Source organism: Podarcis tiliguerta (genome assembly GCF_965153285.1).
Source record: "Podarcis tiliguerta genome assembly, chromosome: 14".
Lineage (NCBI taxonomy): Eukaryota > Metazoa > Chordata > Lepidosauria > Squamata > Lacertidae > Podarcis > Podarcis tiliguerta.
In genome coordinates this window covers 48,265,735-48,285,601 of record NC_139547.1, presented here as the reverse complement: position 1 = coordinate 48,285,601, position 19,867 = coordinate 48,265,735, and the positions used below count along the sequence as shown (strand labels likewise).

The 19,867-nt window shown below is 45.3% G+C and overlaps 1 protein-coding gene across 1 annotated transcript; it reads right to left on the bottom strand.

Moving 5' to 3' along the window:
* Positions 1 to 772: 772 nt before the first annotated feature.
* Positions 773 to 19,030, bottom strand: COPS3 (COP9 signalosome subunit 3). Its single transcript, XM_083413651.1, has 12 exons — positions 18,399 to 19,030; positions 10,866 to 10,995; positions 10,488 to 10,600; positions 10,343 to 10,392; positions 9,190 to 9,282; positions 7,820 to 7,999; positions 6,542 to 6,682; positions 5,374 to 5,547; positions 4,984 to 5,070; positions 4,038 to 4,151; positions 2,412 to 2,492; positions 773 to 1,085 (listed from the first exon to the last, which is right to left on the bottom strand). The coding sequence occupies exons 1-12, from the start codon at positions 18,451 to 18,453 to the stop codon at positions 1,032 to 1,034; spliced, it is 1,272 nt and encodes a 423-aa protein (XP_083269777.1). The 5' UTR covers positions 18,454 to 19,030; the 3' UTR covers positions 773 to 1,031.
* Between the last annotated feature and the right edge of the window lie 837 nt (positions 19,031 to 19,867).

Genomic DNA, 19,867 nt, shown 5'->3' with positions numbered 1-19,867 from the left:
GGAAACGATTCACTCCATGCCAGAGCGGATCGCAGTGATCAATTCTGAACCACGCATGGGTGACTAAATTCCATTGGCTGGACTGATTTCGAATGTGTGGCTTTAAGACAGATCCTTGTTCTTAAGGATGGCGGGATCGTTTTGCACTCCTGTACAGTACATCATTTAAGAGAGATGCCCTAGAATGTACTGGGTGCTGCAGGACCACAACAGCACCTCCTCTCTACCTTTTGATCAAGCCAGGTAGGGCTGGAATAAGCAAGTGGTCGTGATGGGAGAAGCCCAGCTGAGAGGCTGAGAAGGGGAAGCAGCAGGTGGAGCCAGTGGCTGCTAGCCAGGCAGACGTTTCTGTTCATGGTGGGCAGTTCACAGGCTCCCTTATCAAAAAGCACGAGGCCAGCTTCTCTGCTTTAGAATTGGGACAGGCAGGTACAATCTGGGAGAATATTCTCCATTCATCCCTTGCCAGTCAGATTTGAAGAGTCTTTAATCTAGTAATAGCTACCACCAAGTAAAGGTATGTACCAGTTTAATTAGGCGCGCGCGGGGGGGGGGGAGGGGAGAGAATAAACCATTCCCCCTCCCTTAATAATAAGCTATCCTGCTTATATACAAAGTTCATTCAGAAAGGTTGTATTTCAAACAAATGAGGCAAAAAAAATAAAAATGCTTTTAGACCAACTAGCCCTGTCTTGTTCCCTGAAGAAGCAACATAAAACTTCTTGAATGTCTCATGGAGGAAAAGAAGGGCCATTATGAAAACAAAGCCATGTAAAACAAAAAGTAAATTATTTAATGCAATAACGATGTTAACCTCAAGATAAATCCACAACAGAATAAGATTTTTCCTTTCCTTGCAGAGAATATTTGGGGAATCACACAGTACTGAGAAGACATCATTTTAATTTTGCTCAATGTCCAGGTGAAACAGTTCTTTTGTTTTTTAACACTCTGATCCTAAAGGTGGTTCTCTTTAGTTTTTTTCTGGTTTTTTGTTGCTCTATGACAGAGTAGCAAGTAAAATGTGATTTTCAAGAATAACTGGATGGTTTGCTTCCTGATTCGTCTTCCTGGGAGCCCATACTCTGTCAAGGAAAGGGAAAAGTTGTTAGTACCTACTTCCAAAACACAGGCAATAAGAAAAAGGACAGGCCACATTCGCACCATACATTTAAAGCACTATGATAAAACATTAAACAGCCACAGCTTCCCCCGAAGATCCTGAGTGCTGTAGCTGAGAGATGCTGAGAGTTGTTAGGAGACTCCTGTTCCCCTCAGAGAGCTACAATTCCCAGAGTAGTTTAACAATCAACGCCTCTTTCCCTCTTCCCCATGTGATTTTTCTAAACGTTGGAAATTACCATATTTTTCGCACCATAGGATGCACCGGACAATAGGATGCACCTTGTTTTAGAGGGGGGAGAACAAGAAAAAAAATTCTCCCCCTCTCTGCCCAACGCCCCTTCAGCGAAGCGGCAGGAGGCGCTGCGCAGAGAGGGGGAGAACTTTCCCCCTCTTGTTTTCCCGCTCTAAAACAAGGTGCCGTTTAAGGTGCGTTCAGGCGGCTACCTTGGAAGCCTGGAGAGCGAGAGGGGTCGGTGCACACCGACCACTCTTGCTATCCAGGCTTCAGGTTCCTTTTGACCTGCTCTTTGGGGCTGGCGGGGGGAAGCCCACCACCAGCCCCAAAGAGCAGGTCAGGGAGCAGCGGAAAGGCGCAGTGGAGAGGCTGCTGCCATAGTCGCACGTCACTTCTCCAGCTGGGAGAGGGTCGCGGAGCTATGGCTTCTTTAGCCCCGCACACGCTCTCCCAGCTGAAGAGGTGGCGCGCGGCTAAAGAGGCTCCTGACATAGCCACACGTAACCTCTCCAGCCGGGAGAGGGTCGCGGGGCTATGGCATCTTCACTCCATAGGACGCACACACATTTCCCCTTCATTCTTGAAGGGGAAAAAGTGCGTCCTATAGAGCAAAAAATACAGTACTCTGAAGCCATTTCTTGGCTTATATTTCAGTCAGGTAAAAAAGAGCTGTAATTTGGGGGTGACAAAGAGAAACGTGTCCTTGTGAATCCAGCAAAATAGGAAACAGCACGGCTGGGACTAATCTGTAAGGTGGTGAGAGGAGGGGTGTGTGGAAATGGCGCACCCCACTGGATAAGCAGCAATGCACTGTGCTTTCTGTTCAAAAAAGGGTGCTTGCTTCCATGCATGCTTAACGTTTGACTTCCACGCACATAGCTCAGTTGGTTAGAGCGTGGTGCTCATATTGCCAAGGTTGCAGGTTCAATCCCCATATGGGGCAACTGCATATTCCCGCATTGCAGAGGGCTGGACTAGTTGGTCCTCAGCGCCTCTTTCAAGTCTACAATTCTATGAAAAAGGCCAAACAGAGCTGAGTCCTGCCACTTACCTTCTGCACAAACTGAGGGTTCACAGTGATCTCCTGATCCATGGCTTTCAGTCTCTCATCAAGCTCTATACATTTCAGCATCTGGGGAGAGTCAGATTACACAGGACAGTCACAGTTTGTTAGCTTCAGCATCCACATTGAAGCCCTATGGTCAGACGTGTGTCAGAATTCCCAGGCACCACATATATAACCTGCTTGCCAGAATCTTGGAATCCATCCCAGTAACCACTTTGAACTCTTTATCCTCTCCCTTGCCATTCACTTCAAGACTGCTGCTTTACAGATTTGGGTATCGTTACAAATACGCGTTTGTTGCTAAGAACCCAGGCATCCGGGGCAGGGCAGCAAGGAAGAAGAGAACATTGAATGCATTTTCACTGGGCCAGTCAAGGTAACCATCAGGAAGTTACCGCTGCCCAAAGCCACAATCAATTCTGAAATGCAGCGACCAAGGAAAAGGAAGGAATTTGGCCCATCCCCTCTGATGTTTCTATTTTTCCCCCCGTAAATATTTTATTGAGTTTTACATAAAAGATGAAACAACATAAAATGAACAACAACCAAAACAGAAAAAATACATAATTACACAAACACAAAACGACAAAAAGTATCAAAGGAAAAAGACAAAAATAAAAACAGTTTTATCTTCATAATGTTCCTTGCATTAACTTATTTCTCCGACTTCCCCAGACCTCCCTTCCCTGTATTCCAAATTATACAATCAAACAACAAATCCCTTCCCTCTGTCTTAATTAAATTTTTATCTTAATTTGAATATCCTAATATGGCTTAATCTTCTTGTATCTTAAAATATTAGATCTTTTAATTTTTAAACTTTTTACTAATAACCTTTTACATTCAATCTGATGTCATTCTAACATTCATTGATCTTATCCCTCTGATGTTTCTATGGCAGGAACAGACAGAAGGTGGAAGGGGATCTGTTGAAAGGTTCCTGGCTGGCAGGAGGCTTCCTTGATGCCCAATTGTTTAACTGCAGCAATCTGCACCAGGACCCCAGCCACTATTTTGCACTTGGCTCAATGATGGATTCCCAGCTCAGAGGACTGCCATCTTATGAGCACACACCTGGAAGCAAGGCCTATGAAACTCAGGGCGACTTATCTGAGAGTAAACACCCAGAGATTTTCCAGCAGTGCCGTTTAAATCAGCTCTCACTCTCTCTTATATCCAGAATCTTGCCTTTCAACTTCATAAGCAGCATCAGTTTAAGTGCTTGCTTTCCATAAATTCACTGCCTGAATTCATCCCAAGGGCTTTAATTGTGAGGCTGGAAGATTCTGGGGGGTGGGCTCTGTCCATACAGGAGAAAGAGGAAGGTGGGGACAGAATGAACTATGCTGCTTCAGACTTCCTGGCAGGAGGGCGGGCGGGAATGATTTTCAATTATCTCCTGTGAGTTAAATCAGAACACCTCCCAGAAAATTCGAAAGCTGGCACAGCAGTCACTAGAACCGGCTCTGGGTTGTACTAGGTATTTGCATGCTTGGTTTTTTTTAAAGAATTAATAGGGAATGCATAATGTGCCACAGAGCTTGCTGTTCTACTGACTCGTTCTGCTGCTCATGGCAACCATAACCGAGGTGAAAATGAAGGGTTATTTACCTCCTGATCGATATTGTGAAGCATAGCTGGATTGTTGTACTTTTCAGGGTTGTCATGGAAACATACCATACCATCCTTCTGGTTAATACTTGCAAAGATTTCGCCATCTTCTATCTGAAATAACAAGATTTTAGTGTTTTATGATTTGGGCGCTGTTCCTGTTTCATCTTGCCTCTGCCATCCCACCCAGAAGACCCTCCAACTGCCTGCATTTCCCGCATCTTAACTGACAGCAAAACCTCCAAGAAAGGCAGTGCTCCCCATCTCATGACCAGGAATGTGTGGTCTCCTAATAATAATAATAATAATTTTAAAATTTAAAAAACACCCTTGTTTTGACATGAAGATCAATACATTTTGATTTGTGCTATGATAATAATATCATAACAACCTTGCCTATCCTGGTAAATTAAGTTGTTAGGAATATTCATTATCATCCTATTGTACTGGTTAATGTTGGCTACTTGCAATGACCTCTAGTTTCTTTTTCCCCCAATAATTTTTTTTAATTTTCTGTTTCACATTTTAGAATATTCATTTAAACAATCTTAAAATATCAGCGACTTCCCTTCCTCTCTTTCCATGGTTCATTTTGCATAACATAAATCCCTGCATAATTTAGATAAAACTAAAACATTCAGTATTCCATTATTACACCCCTCAAAACTTATTGACACTGTTGAATTTATCTTAATGCTGCCCACGTTTTCAAATAAGCACAATTCTCCTCCATATATTCAATAAACATTTTCCAATTTTCTTTAAACATAAGTTCTTCTTGTTCTCTTATTCTATATGTTGGGTCCGCAAGTTGCGCACATTCCATATGATCTCTAGTTTCAATTGTTTGCAATTAACCTGATCACTACTGAAAACAATATATGCAGAAAAGGGACGTTCAAATAAATCCGACTTGACATTTCGTTCAAAAAGCAACATTCCTTACCATATGAAGGACATATTTTTCTGCTTCCTGAGGCCCCGATAGCTGCACTCTACTTGCCATGTCTTGTAACGACAGCGTTAAAAATGTCTGAAATCCAGAAGCAGAGCAGATTCATTAGAGATTTCTGCAAACTCTGACCAACTCCCATGGGGAACTAGCATCCTGTAAAGCACACCTAGGACCACCCCTGAAAGCCTGCAAAAGGGCAGAAGCCAGGATAATCAGAAGCCAGGTGTGTGATGCTGTCGGCAGGTAACATTTTAGACTTTACGAAAGCACCCACGAGAACCAGACAAGCAATTTTGCCAGGTGGCAAAAGACCTTCAGCTAAGACACACCTGCATAACATTCCCAAGGACTCATAAGAATACAGCAGAACGGATGCCTCACCTTAGTTAGCCTCTGAATGTTCTTTTTATAGAGAGATGACAAGCACTGCTTCACCAAACCCATATTATTATCCCTGGTGAAGGTCTCGCTGTGCTTATTCACCAGATTCCGTAGCTCCGAGGGCTTATTGGTTGCATACACTTGCGCTAATTCATGGTAGGCGTTGCTAAGTGGCTGTGATGAGAAAGCAAAATAAGACTTTTTCAAATGCAGAGAAGGGCAACTCAAAACACCAATGAGGACCCCCATCAGGAGCTAGTGGTCTCAAGAGTTGTCTTATCCCAACACAAAGCATTGGTCTATTTAGTCCAGTACTGCCTGCTCTGGCTGGAAGCAGCTCTCCAAGGCCCCATGATTTCCCCACCTCTGCTACCCAAAATCATTGTTAGCTGGGGATGCCAGGGACTGAATAGAGGGCGTGGACTGCAAAGGACCACCACTGAGCAACACCTCTTATCCTTATAACCTGGAATGAGTCTGCTATTCCCAAAAATCTTCTGTTCTTTTGTTTTTTCCTAAAAGCAGGAGAGAAAACAGACAACTCCGACTGCACAGCTTTGCCCATTCGTTTTATTAATTCCAATTATTACTTTTAGGTAAAGTAAAGGTAAAGGTACCCCTGCCCGTACGGGCCAGTCGTGTCCAACTCTAGGGTTGTGCGCCCATCTCACTTAAGAGGCCGGAGGCCAGCGCTGTCCGGAGACACTTCCGGGTCACGTGGCCAGCGTGACGAAGCTGCATCTGGTGAGCCAGCACCAGCGCAGCACACGGAAACGCCGTTTACCTTCCCGCTATAAAGCGGTACCTATTTATCTACTTGCTTTCAAACTGCTAGGTGGGCAGGAGCTGGGACCGAACGACGGGAGCTCACCCCGCTGCGGGGATCCGAACCGCCGACCATGCGATCGGCAAGCCCTAGGCGCTGAGGTTTTACCCACAGCGCCACCCGCGTCCCTAATTATTACTTTTACTAATGCTCAATTTTAAATAGCAAGTTTTGATTTTGATGGTTGTTCCTGTAAATTCCGTTTTCTGCTTTATTTTTTTCCCACTTTTTCCCACTGCTATGGCCCAAGAACTACTGTAATTAAAGTTCTCCTCCTCCTCCATCACAGTTTTGCCTTAAAAAAATAAATAATGCGCCAGTACAGGATTTCTGGAGTCTTACCTTAACGAACCTACCCACTATCTGGGAGGTATACTTTGGCAGTTGCTGCACTTTGCCAAGTAGTATCAATGAAACTAGGATATACTTTTTATAGGATTCCAACATAATATGACTGACTGCCATGGCAGGAGTTGTTATAGCCTGTAAAAGAAAAAAAAATTAAGGGAGCAAATGAAAATCACCAGAAACAAACAAATACACAGAGAGAGGCTGTATTTGCAGCCCTAATCCGTGAGCCATGGTCAAGCAGATTATCCTGTGCACATGCAGCAAAAGCTCTCCCCTGTTGCTCCTTGTGTGCTCCAGTAGAGAAACGACCTTCTGTTTCCTTCCAAACAAACCACAATCCTAAATCAATGCTTGCTCTTGGGTTCCCAGTCATTATTTTCTAGGAATAAACAAGGAATGGTATATATGGGAACGGCTTGGTCACTTCCTTTTGTTCCTTCTCTTTTATAGCTGTATACCAGGGGTGGGGAACCTCGGCTGCAGGGGACAAATGCAGCCCCCAAGCCTCTCCATCTGGCCTTTGGCACTCTCCCCTGGACCATGTCCCTGTTTTGCACCCTGGGCGATTTTGCCCAGCTGGGATACGTTCCCTGAACTCTGATCAGGCCTCTTGCTTGACTGGATGGAGGAGAGAGGGGTGTGTGCGCGCGCAGAAACAAGCCTATTGCACCCAAGGTAACATTTACATCCATTCTTCTGCCCACTTATGCCTCTGCCTCCACCCACCACTGACCTGTGGCCCTCGCAAGGTCACTCAGAAGGGGATGTGCCCTCAGGCTGAAATAGGTCCCCCCCCAATATTGTATATCAATCCATTTGTTAGGCAGAAACGTCAGTTAAAGGGAACACTGTTAGGATATAGTTCCATTCCACCTTAAAAGGGTCAGGCATGACTGTTGTGTATCACATGCCTGTTTACGTCCAGCACAGTCTGCTGGGAACTTCCGTTGTATGTTGCTTTTGCTGGACACGAAGGGAAGCAGACATGTTTTTTCCTTTGTTCCTGAACTATGCTGAATCACAGCACAGATTTGCTAATGGCCTATACTGTTATGGGTGCTAAGAATTGTCTCCAGGTGAGGATAGGTTTTGTAAGTGGAGGAAGTCTTCTTTTTCATTATTTGTAGGCTTTTGCTGCAACCAGAAATGACTGGGGAAATCTAGTAGCTTCTGATGCGCTTATCAACAGAGCTGTTACAGCCTGAAGTTTACACCTCCTGAGGCACAGAGAGCTCTCCTTCAACACACGGGTGAGGCGGGGGAAGTTACCTGCTCATAGAAGTACAGTGCTCTTTCAAAGTTCTTCAGCCCAGTGTATATCATTCCACCATAGTAGTAGTAACATAGAAAGTGCTTTGCATCGTAAGCCCCATTCTCCTTACAAATATCCATCATGTCCACATCTAGATACGGAAGGGCAGGTTTAAAGCATTTTGCTAACAAACAGAGCTGAAACAAAACAGACCAGAGTTACCAAAAAAAAATAATCAAACCAACCAGCCGCTTTCTCTCGCTGCCTTTGTTCAAATCCAATCTTTCCTGCTTTAAGAACAGAGCTTTAATCACAAGTCATGGCAAAATGCTAACAGAATTACATTATGAAACCATATGAAAGAACGAGATGCTGGGAGTCTCAGCCCTGTTTCCTCCCTGAAGTGAAATAACCCTAATAATTTGGACTCCTGAGAAATATGGACCACTACATTGGCAGTCTCGAGAGAGTGAGATTAAGGCAGTGATGGCCAAACTTGGCCCTCCAGCTGTTTTGGGACTACAATTCCCATCATCCCTGACCACTGGTCCTGATAGCCAGGGATGATGGGAGTTGTAGTCCCAAAACAGCTGGAGGGCCAAGTTTGGCCATGACTGGATTAGGGGGTGGTCACAACTGCATTTACAAAACATGCAAATGGCTTCATCAGGATGTTTGAATAACTCTTTCAAAAAACTGGGTTAATGTAGGTGTAGCAGAACTTTTGACTGCCTTCCCACTTTATAAGCCTGCGAGTCCCACTATTATTCATGCTAAAACATGTTAACTGTTGCACACTGAACCATTGAAGGTTATGCATGTTATACAAAGGTGCGTTAAGCGTCGTTTGTTTCTATTTGGTACTTTTCTGGTTAGGCTTTATTTTTGTTTAAAGCATGGCATTACAGATCCTCTTACTACAGCTTGTCTCATCTCTGGAGCCAGACTGAAAGAGAAATGGAATAAGCTTCTCTGTCTATTGAAGTGACTTGATGCCAATTCACACAGCTACCTGGAGTCGCAAGGCTACTGTCGGCACAAGGTATCTGGAAGACTTCATTGCTATAAGCAACTTCATCTATTCCCGGGGTTGAGTCAAAAGCTAAACTGGGAGATGCCATGTCACTGTTGACCAACTGCCCACTGTGAACATCTAGCTTTGCAAGGAACTCTGCAGTGCTGCCGGAAAGGTCGCCATGACTCAGAAGTTCTGCAGCAGCACAGCAAGCAGCAGACATACTTGATGAGCCTTTACTTTTGTTTCAAGCTATTCACTGGAATATACATGGCTGGAAGGGATCGTGAGGATGTTTTGATGAAGCTTCCTGCACTGTGAGCACCCTTGAAGCAAAGGCACTCAGCCTGTTAGCCTTCCGGATTCCCTTACCTGGCAAAGATCTGCATGTATTGAGGTCAGCTGGTTGGTGTTCATCTGCATCTTGTCTATGGCTTGCCTGAGAATGCCAATTCCTCGCAGGGGCTGTCAGAAAGGTAACAGGTCTCCGTTAGGGAAGCCTCCGCAAGGGACCCTAGCGGCAGCACTTATTAAAGAAAAGCCACCAACAACTGACTTTAATCTAATAAATAACATTTCTCTACCGCTTACATTCAAAAGAAATCTTGCAGCAAACGGAAAACAAAGGTTCACATCGTTTAAAACAGAGAAACAAGCATCACTGATAAAAGAGCAGAAGGAAGCAGTGTGAATTATCAGGGAGGGCCCGAGAATGAGTCTTTTCAGTGGTGGCCCCACTTTTATGAAACACTCTTCCCAGGGAGGCACACCTGGTGCCATCACTAGCAGTTTTTAGGTGGCAGGGAAAAACACTCTCATTCACCCAAGTATTGGATGTTAATTTTAGCAGAGTGGGATGTATGTATGTATTTTAGGCTGTTCGATACTTGGTCCCCTCCACAATAATTTATATTGGTTTTCCAATATTACCCCAATATTACCCCAATTATACAATTTATACAAATACCAATTAATTCTGTTTTAATGTTCATTTTTTGTAAGACACGTTATTTTCATTTTTGAAAAAAAACAGCAATAAATAAATAAAACAAAGTTTTTACTAAATGGCAGAGGCACCAAATCATCAGTGTCTCCCCCCCCCCAAAAAAAAACCAAGGAGCAGGGCACCCCAGAGGCTAGGCACTACCATGAAGAAGGCCCCTCTCTCTACTGGTGCCAGATGACACTCAACAGGTTGGAATGCGATCTGCAAGGCCTCCTTTTATGATGCCAGTGATCCACCAGGCCCAGTGATCTAACACGGCAAAGTGGTTCTGCTGTATCCCAGGCATTGTAAGGGCTGGGAAACATACTGCTGGTCCCAGGGTCAGAATAAAAATACCTCCTCTAGTCTAAAAATAGCAAAGTTATATTGTGCAACATACTCCAAAGAAGTGAACAGAGACATACCAACAGCAAAGGTTCAGAATTAGTGCATGAGGAAAGGCAAAATTTTAGTTGGCCAGAAGACATGTACTATCCCAGCACCCGAAAGAGAATCTGGAGCATGTTTGGGCTTGTTTACCTGCTTCCGCTCCACAAGGGCATTGGTTAACTGGTGACACAGGCCAGCAACTAGAGACAACGAAACAAGAAAAAGAAAGAGTGAGCAGCCCCACAAAGGGAACACGTCAAACGTGGCAAGATGCAAGGCTGCCAAAGTAACTCACAAGTGTCTGTTGCGTATCGAATATGTTCCCCGTTACAAGTGCTGATAAAAAGCTGGACTTGCGAGAATAACGTTTCGAAGTCAGGGACACTGGGCATGGAAAACTTCACGAACCTGAAAACGAAGACAGAAGCCACGTTTTAACAGGAGCTTTCACGTGAAAATGGGCAGGGCTCTTTAAAGCTGCCAGAATGCAGAACGGGACTGCTCCAAAGGCAATGAACCACTGCTTCAATCTGCACATTCGAACATTTCTTGCATTGGAAACATAGTAATATGCAAGCTTCGTGAATAGAAATATAAAAACTCGCATACAGCAAGTCCGTACACCCTTTCAAACCTTCGCTTCAAAAATTTCAAATGAAGGAAAGTAACTTACAAGACTGCAAGAACCCCTAAGGAGTGTTCTTGAACATCCAGGGCACCGAGCACTGTATCCAGGTGAGAGAGGTTTTTTGCTAGCAGCTCTCCACTTTTGTTGATCAGTTCACAAAGCTGAGTCATTTGCCCTGGAACAAGAAAAAGGGGCTGTTACATTTCAGCTCAGTAAAAGTACCGTATTTTTCGTTCTATAAGACACACCAGACCATAAGACGCACCTAGTTTTTGGAGAAGGAAAACAAGAAAAAAAATATTCTGAATCCCAGAAGCCAGAACAGCAAGAGGGATCACTGCGCAACGAAAGCAACTATCCCTCTTGCTGTTCTGGCTTCTGGGATAGCTGTGCAGCCTGCATTCGCTCCATAAGACGCACACACATTTCCCCTTACTTTTTAGGAGGGAAAAAGTGAGTCTTATAGAGCAAAAAATACGGTATATAAAGCAAAGGCTCCCTGTTGCACCTTTATGTACCCTCTGAGTTTGCACCAAGTGCAAGGACACAGGAGGCTCCCTTGCACCAAGTCAGACCTTTGGCTCACCTTGGTCAGTACTTCTGACACTGACTGGCAGCATCTCTCCAAGATTTCAGAGAGAAGCCCTGCCCAGTCCTACCTGGGGAAGTCAGGGACCTTCTGCATGAAAAGCATGTGCCATGGAAATATGATCAGCATCATTATCTTGGGCAACGAGTGAGAAGACAATGCTTCACATATTTCCTTTCTCCTCTGTGAGCTATACTAGAGGGGAAGGACACACCTATCTTTGAAGCGCTGCTGTTACGGTCTAGGAAGAAATGAAAAAAGGGGCAGAGAAGAGAAGGGAGTGTGTGTGCTGCAAATGAACCTTAGCTATATTTTGAGCTGAACCTGTTTGCACCGATTGGCTCTTCATAAGTATATTCGGAGTGGTGAAAAGCCTCTTACGGAAGAAGAGAGATACATTCTAACTCTACAATTCTATGATGGAATACAATGGAATAATGGAAGGCAATGGGTGCCTTCTACAGAGAGAGGGGTGTTTTAACAGGTGCTGCAGATAAAACGGATTGCCTCCTTTGCTATTATTCTGCAGGCACCATGTGAACCACTGCCCACAGCCAAAACTAAATTAGTGCCCCTCCTACTCAACACCAGCGACAACACCCATCACAACGCCATACAGAACTTGAGCTCAGAGCTCCGGGTGAGAAAGTGCAAGAGAACGGTGTGCTACAGTCCATCTCCCCACCTTCAGTTCACACGGCGCTTGAAAATCCACTGTCATAAGGTGTGGCAATCACCACTAGCTGGAAGGCAGCTTGGGAAACAAGGATTAGAGTCCAGTGGTTCTCAGCCTTGGGTCCCCAGATGTTTTTGGCCTACAGCTCCCATGATCCCTAGCTCACAGGACCAGTGGTCAGGGATGATGGGAGTTGTAGGCCAAAAACATCTGGGGACCCAAGGTTGAGAAAGGCTGGATTAGACGAATCCACAGAGATGTGGAGGTTCATCAATCGCCACTGGCTACAACAGCTGAAGGGAGCATCCATGTTCAGAAATTGTCTACCACAGAATATCAGAAGAGAGCTGTGGTTGGGCGCTGTGGGAAAGAGGTCAATCAAACTGGCCTGTTCTTACATCCAACCATTTCCGTGAAGGGTCTGTTGCTAACGAACTTCGGCAAACTGTATTTTTAAATTGTCCAGCAAGTTGGAAGCACCCAAAGTTAAGCGCAGGATGAGAATGCAACAGGGACAGCCAACCTGGTGCCTTCCAGATGGTGTGCTGGCTGGGACTGATGGGGTTTGGAGTCCAACAAGATCTGGAGAGCATCATATTAGCTATCCCTAGTCTCCAAGCTTTAAATAAGCAAGAGCATCAGTTTGTGGGAGTTTAAGTAGATTCTAATATAATCTGAATTATGCTTCACTTTTGTAGAGGGTTTAATTTTCAGATTAAAACAGCTGGAATTTGAGGGAAGAGGCTGAAAATCCCGAGATACATGAAATACCATGGACAGCACCACAGCTGAAATCCTAGGGCAGCTAGTGAAAAAATAGCACAAGTCTTTCCTCAAACCTTAGGTGAAGCATTTATATAGAGCAGGCTGGGCAAAAGTAGTTTTAGATTTAGCATTAGATATATGGGCGATGTGCAGCAGCCCAGCAAGGGTTTCTGACTGCCAGCCATTTTAACAATGACAACAACTGAAAGCCTTTGTCACTGGCTTCTGAAATGAAGGAAAGTTGGAGTGGGGGATGAGGAGGGGATTTTTATGTGACAAGGTTGACAGCTGGTAACAAAAACAAATTATTGGGGTATGCATGTATTCAAGTGGAGGTCTATGCACTCAGCTACAGCACTATGCAAAAATCTGGCTCTAGTAAGTGGATCTCAGGGATCTAGAGGAAAAAAATAGATCTCTCAAGCCTGACATTTACCCCTCCACAATGCAAAAAAATAAAATAAATGTACTGTACAATGTTGCTTATATATTTAAATAAAGAAAATGTGAATCCTCCAAGAAAACTGCAAATGCTTTCACACCTGGATTCCTAGTACAATTTTTTTTTTACAGCTTTGAGCTCATCTATTGTAGGTACACAAAGCTGTGCTCCAAATTCAAAACTAATGACCACAAATATGAAATATTACTTTGGCTCAGTCAAAAGTGACTAGGAACAAAATTAGAAAGCATCAGTGCTAGTTATTTTTTAAAGAACATAGACAACCTTAAAGCTTCCTTTTGTTCCAGTTAACAGTCCCAAACAAGATACATGTTACTGCATGCAGAATCTTTAAGTGGTAGCTGGCGTGGGGTTGGGTTCCTGCAAGACATATAGCTGTGCTAAAGATTAAGAAACGTACATTAGGTTCTACAGAACACTGTGAAGCTATTCTAATGCTTTCAACCACATGCTAAGTCATGAATTCAAACGGGTCTGACCCCCCCCCCCAATTACCATCTCTTCACTAGGACACATTTTTCCAACTGCTTTGCAAAGTGCATAGAAGTTATCATTAAACACAATGCATATTTCAGAGACTGGCAAGATTTTTTAAAATTATGTGCATGCAGAGTATAACATGAGTTTAAACAATATTGGGCAGATGAAGCTGAACTTCTACAGTATGCATAAGACACTCGTGTTCCTCATTCACACATAAGCTTTACCAGTTAGATCAACACTACGAAGCCCTCATCAGCAGAACACAAGAATCACATGCACAAGACGCCCCATAACCTCTGAATGCAAGGTTTGGGTACGAATCAGAGAACAGAATGGCAGCATAAATGGTATCTTTTTTGTAAGACATATACTCCTTCCTCTCTGAAAGATGAACCATTATTTAGACCAGTGATGGCTAATTTCTGGCCTTCCAAATGCTTCTGGCTACAATTCCCATCATCCCTGACCACTGGGCATGCTGGGAAGGGGCTGATGTGAGTTGAGATTCCATCAACATCTGGAGGGCTGCAGGTTCCCTGCTCTGTACTGCTGTTTAAAAACAACCACACCAGTAAAACATAGCACACAAAACGTTTGAAAGATGTGCTCCCCAACACTTCTCACCCCTCCTCATTATCCTCCCCAACATGCTGGCACTTGCAGGATTGTTCACTTCTGTTCCCTGATTAACCCTGAAAATCCCCTATAGACATTGAGCCTTTGTTCCTATGCATTTAGCACTGCCCATCTTATCTCTGGAAAACCCTGACTTAACAAATGCTGAGCAGATGCAGCAATATGTTTTGAAGAGTGAGCAAGAACAGAGCTGTGCTGAGGTAGGGCTGGCTTGTTTTGGTAGCATCTATTCCATTCCTTCCTTCATTTTATTTGTATGCTGCTTTCCTACAAAAAGGGACGTGGGTGGTGCTGTGGGTTAAACCACAAAGCCTAGGACTTGCCGATCAGAAGGTTGGCGGTTTGAATCCCCGCAATGGGGTGAGCTCCCGTTGCTCGGTCCCTGCTCCTGCCAACCTAGCAGTTCAAAAGCACGTCAAAGTGCAAGTAGATAAATAGGTACTACTCTGGCAGGAAGGTAAACGGCGTTTCGGTGCGCTGCTCTGGTTCACCAGAAGCAGCTTAGTCATGCTGGCCACATGACCCGGAAGCTGTACACCGGCTCCCCCAGCCAATAAAGTGAGATGAGCGCCGCAACCCCAGAGTTGGTCACGACTGGACCTAATGGTCAGGGGTCCCTTTACCTTTACTACAAAAATATGCTCAAAGTGGCTTAACAACACAGAAAACAGGAATACATTTCAAGCAAACTATACAAAAATAATTTTATAATAACATAGCAAAACAAAAGCAGTAAAAAATAATAGCGAAAATAGCAAGGGAGCGTCACAGTTTCCTTTTCTACTGTCAAAAAGTAGACTAAGCTCCTTGTTGGCTAGGAATCTGTCCTTTTTACTGTTATTCTTCAAAGCCCCAATAACAATGGTAGTTATTTATTTAAATCCATTTATTGACACCCCACTTTTTCCCCCCAGCAGGGACTCAAGGTGACATATAGGTGAAAATATGAATAGCTAAAAGCATAGGGAAAAAACAACAATAATAATTAGTAGTAGTATTAGTAGTAATTACTGTTAGTAGTAATAGTAGTAGCAGGTGTCACAGCCACCTGCTGCAAGGCACTAAAAGGAAACTTCTCCATGTTTAGGGAAGCTTTTAATGCTCAACAGACTACTGTATTTTAATATTTTGTTGGAAGCCGCCCAGAGTGGCTGGGGAAACCCAGCCAGAAGGGCGGGGTATAAATATATTATTATTACTATTTACCTAGTTTTAGCATTTATATCCCTCTTAACCCCCAAGGAGCTCAGGGCTGCACACATTATCACAGTCTTGTATTTAAGCATTAGCTTGATAACCATATCCAAAAAGGAATTCCATGCAGATGAATAAGGTGGTTGACGAAGGAAGGGTGCAGGGTTCCATTGCTCTTCTGCACCCAAGATATACACCAAGTAGCCAGCATAGAAACACAGCAGGCTGCTGCAGAACAGACAGTGCACTCCATCCCTTTTTAGTGATTCCAGCAAGCTGGCAAAAATGTTTTGCAGGCAGTAACATTGGTAAGCTTGTTTGAAGACTGCATTATCATCATGGGTTATAACGGTAGCATCATAAGAACATAATACCAAGCAGATCGCACCAAAGGCGCATCTAGCCCAGCATCATACAGTGGCCAGCAACATGGGCTGGTGAGCCTCCGCAAAACCCACCAGCAGGACATGAGAACAACATAAGAACATAAGGCGAATCGGGTGGATCAGGCCAATGGCCCATCTAGTCCAGCATCTTGTTCTCACAGTGGCTGACCTGATGTCTGTGGGAAGCCTGCAAGATGGACATGAATGCAATAGCACTCTTCCGAGCTGCAATTCTCAGCAACTGGTATTCAGAAGTATGACATGTGACAGTGGTGGTACAACACAGCCATTGTGGCTAGTAGCCACTGATAGCCTTGTCCTCAATGAATGTGTTTCATCCTCTTTTAAAGTCATCCAGGCTGGGGGCCATCACTGCCTCCTGCAGAAGCAAATTCCAGTTTAGCTGCACTGTGTGAAGGAGGACCTTCTTTTATCTGTCCTGAATCTTCAGCTTCGTTAGATGTTCACAAGTTGTTCTTCTTTTTTAACATACATTTTATTAATGTTCACAAGTTCTAGCATTGAGAGAGAAACACCTCTCTCTTCCTGCTTTCTTGATAAACTACTATGTCACCTCTTGTCTTTTATTTGAACTAAAAAGTCCCAAATGCTGCAACCTTTTCTCATAGGAGAGTTGGTGGCCACCACGGCCTCCTGTGGGAACCGATTTCCATAGTTTTAACTAAGTGCTGCGTAAGAAGTCCTTGCTTTTATCTGTTGTGAGGAACAATGGAGGGAGTTGGGTGTGTTTAGCCTAGGTAAGAGGAGACTGAGAGGAGATATGAAAGGCAGCTTCCAATATCTAAAGGGTTGGGACATGGAAGATAATAAATAATAATAATAATAATAATAATAATAATAATAATAATAATAATAATTTATTATTTGTACCCCGCCCACTCTGGGCGGCTTCCAACAAAGATTAAAATACATTAAAATGTCACATATTAAAAACTTCCCTGAACAGGGCTGCCTTCAGATGTCTTCCAAAAGTCAGATAGTTGTTTATTTCTTTGACATCTGGTAGGAGGGCGTTCCACAGGGCAGGCGCTCTGAGAAGCCCCTCTGTCTGGTTCCCTGTGACCTCACTTCTCTCAGTGAGGGAACCGCTAAAAGGCCCTTGGAGCTGGACCCCAGTGTCTGGGCAGAACGATGGGGGTGGAGAAGCTCCTTCAGGTATACTGGGCCGAGGCCGTTTAGGGTTTTAAAGGTCAACACCAACCCTTTGAATTGTGCTCGGAAACGTACTGGGAGACAATGTAGGTCTTTCAAGACCAGTGTTATGTGGTCTCGGCAGCCACATAACAAGATGGAGCAAGCTTGTTTTCTCTTGCTCCAGAGCATAGGAACTGAACGAGTGGCATTAAGATACAAGAAAGCAGATTCCGACTAAACATCAGAAAGAACATTCTGACGCTAAGAGCTGTTTGGAAGTGGAACAGACTCCTGCGAGAGGTGGTGGGCCCTCCTTCCTTGGGGGTTTTTAAACAGAGGCTGGATGGCCATCTGTCATGGATGCTTTTGTTGAGATTACTGCATTGCAGGGGGTTGGACTGGATGACCCTCAGGGTCTCTCCCAACTCTGCAATTCTATAATTCCACCATTCACCAATGTTGGAAGATTTATGTCGGATAAAAGGAAGATCTTCAACCAGCACATAGTTGAACTGTAACTCGCTCCCACATTGGCAATGACGACCACCAACCTGCATGGCTTTGAAAGACAGAATATACAAATTCACGGAGTACAAGGCTACTCATCTTGGTGGCTAAGCTTTGCCTCCACAGTTGGAGGCAGCAATGCTTCTGAATATCAGTTGCTGGAAAATGCTCTTGTGCTCAGGTCCTGGTTTCCCTGCAGGCAAATGTTCATTCACTGCGAAAGTAAGATGCGGGGCGAGATGGGCCACTGGCCTGATCCACAAGGGCTCTTCTCATCTTCTTAGGCTCACTGGTTGTCCACTAGTTCCAGCGCTAACCATCCCTAAACCTCTTCCCCCACCGCCTTTACAACATGCGTCGGATCTGTACCCCCCCCCAAAAAAAAAATCCCTTGCACGAGGCACACGTTAAAGGGGTTAATCCAAAAACGCCCCGCGGGGGACACGCGAAAAGGGGGAGCCGCGCCTGTTTCCCTCCCGAGAAGGCAGCCAGGGGGCTTCTTCCCCCGACACCCACCACCACCCAGGGGCGGGATTCGAACCCACGTCCCCCTCCACGGCCACCGCCGCCGCCTCCTCCTCCCACCAGGCCGCTTTCGCTCTGGCCACCATTCACGTGCGCGGCTGGAGGCCGAGGAGAGCCGGAGCCGCCCGGCGGGTCCCCGCGCTTGCCACCCCGCCAGCCCCCCGGCCTCGCCCCCTCAGCCCGGGTCCCCGGCGGTCACCTTGGGCCGAGAGCTGCCTGACGCTGTTGACGAACTGCTCCAAGGCGGACGCCATCTTGGCGGCTCGCGGGAGGCCGCGGCGGGAGAGCAGCGAGGCGGGGGAGACGGAGCGGGCCCCGCGCCGGGGAAGGAGGGGGAGGGGGCGGGAGGAGGAGAGGAAGTCGCCTCTTCTCCCTCCTGAGGCGGCGTCTCCGCCCGCGCAGGGCCAATCAGACGCCGCTTCGGAGGGCCGCGGGGGCGGAGCTCCCCGGGCGTCATTGCCGGCGCCGGCGCGCGCGCGCGGGCCTAAGCAAGGGCGTTGCCATGGGAACCGCCGCTCCAGGCCCTCAACCCGGAAGCGGCCTTCCCCGGTGTAAACAGAGGCAGCCGCCAACTGTCACTCGCGCTGTCGACTCGGTAGCTGCGCGTTTTGGACCGGGGAAGGGTGGCTTCTTTAGCCTGGCGCCGCAACCCCCCTTGTCTGCTTTCAAATTGTCGTCATGGAGAAGCACACAGGCCGTAGTAAACTGCCTTATCTCCCTCCCAGATAAGACATTTAGGTGGCTGCAATGCCCTTTGCAGCTTTCTACCCTGTCTGGCAGACAAAAACATAGTAAGAGTGCAGCGACAACCCAGTCTGGTTGCTAAGGGTCAGAGTGACGTCAGACGCTGTGTGATGTCACACAGAGTACTTCACGCCACTCAGAAGCACATCGCATCTTCCGGTTATGGCTGCTTATCACTTCCCTGCTTATCACTTCACTATCACATCATCGTATCATCATCCTTTTGTTGCTCTTTGGAGGTGCGCAGCACAGTTGCATAAGCAAAAAGAACAAAAGATCCTTGTGGTACTTTAAAGATCAACACATTTTAATTTATTTATTTAGGTGCATTTGTACCCTACTCTTGGGCCAAAAAAAGCACAGCCAATTGCATAAAACCAGTTATAAACAAGACAGTCCCTGCCTACAGCCTTACAATCTAAATAATAATAATAATAATAATCCACATTACCAAAGGGAAAATGGATAGAGAGGGAAGAGGAAGAAAGCAAACTCAGGGAAGCTTTATTAAATAGTAGTTCTCATGATGACTGGCTTGCAGAGAAACAGCTCAGGGGCAGGAGGTGCCTAATGGCACAAATTTCCATGGACTGGAGAATCTACCGTATTTTTCGCTCTACAAGACGCACCAGACCACAAGACGCACCTAGTTTTTGAAGGAGGGAAACAAGAAAAAAAATATTCTGAATCTCAGAAGCCAGAACAGCAAGAGGGATCGCTACGCAGTGAAAGCAGCAATCCCTCTTGCTGTTCTGGCTTCTGGGATAGCTGCGCAGCCTGCATTCACTCCATAAGACGCACACACATTTCCCCTTACTTTTTAGGAGGGAAAAAGTGAGTCTTATAGAGCAAAAAATACAGTACTTAATCAGATACTTTAGATCAGGCTTCCTCAACCTCAGCCCTCCAGATGTTTTGAGACTA

What these genes read in the sequence shown, in the direction of transcription:
- COPS3 (XM_083413651.1), bottom strand. Translation starts at nt 18,453, where the DNA reads ATGGCGTCCGCCTTGGAGCAGTTCGTCAACAGCGTCAGGCAGCTCTCG. An exon ending in CAGGCAGCTCTCGGCCCAAG is followed by an intron (nt 10,996 to 18,398) that starts GTGACCGCCGGG and finishes TTCTTGTTCCAG; the next exon opens with GGCAAATGACTCAGCTTTGT. An exon ending in TCGATACGCAACAGACACTT is followed by an intron (nt 10,393 to 10,487) that starts GTGAGTTACTTT and finishes CGTTGTCTCTAG; the next exon opens with TTGCTGGCCTGTGTCACCAG.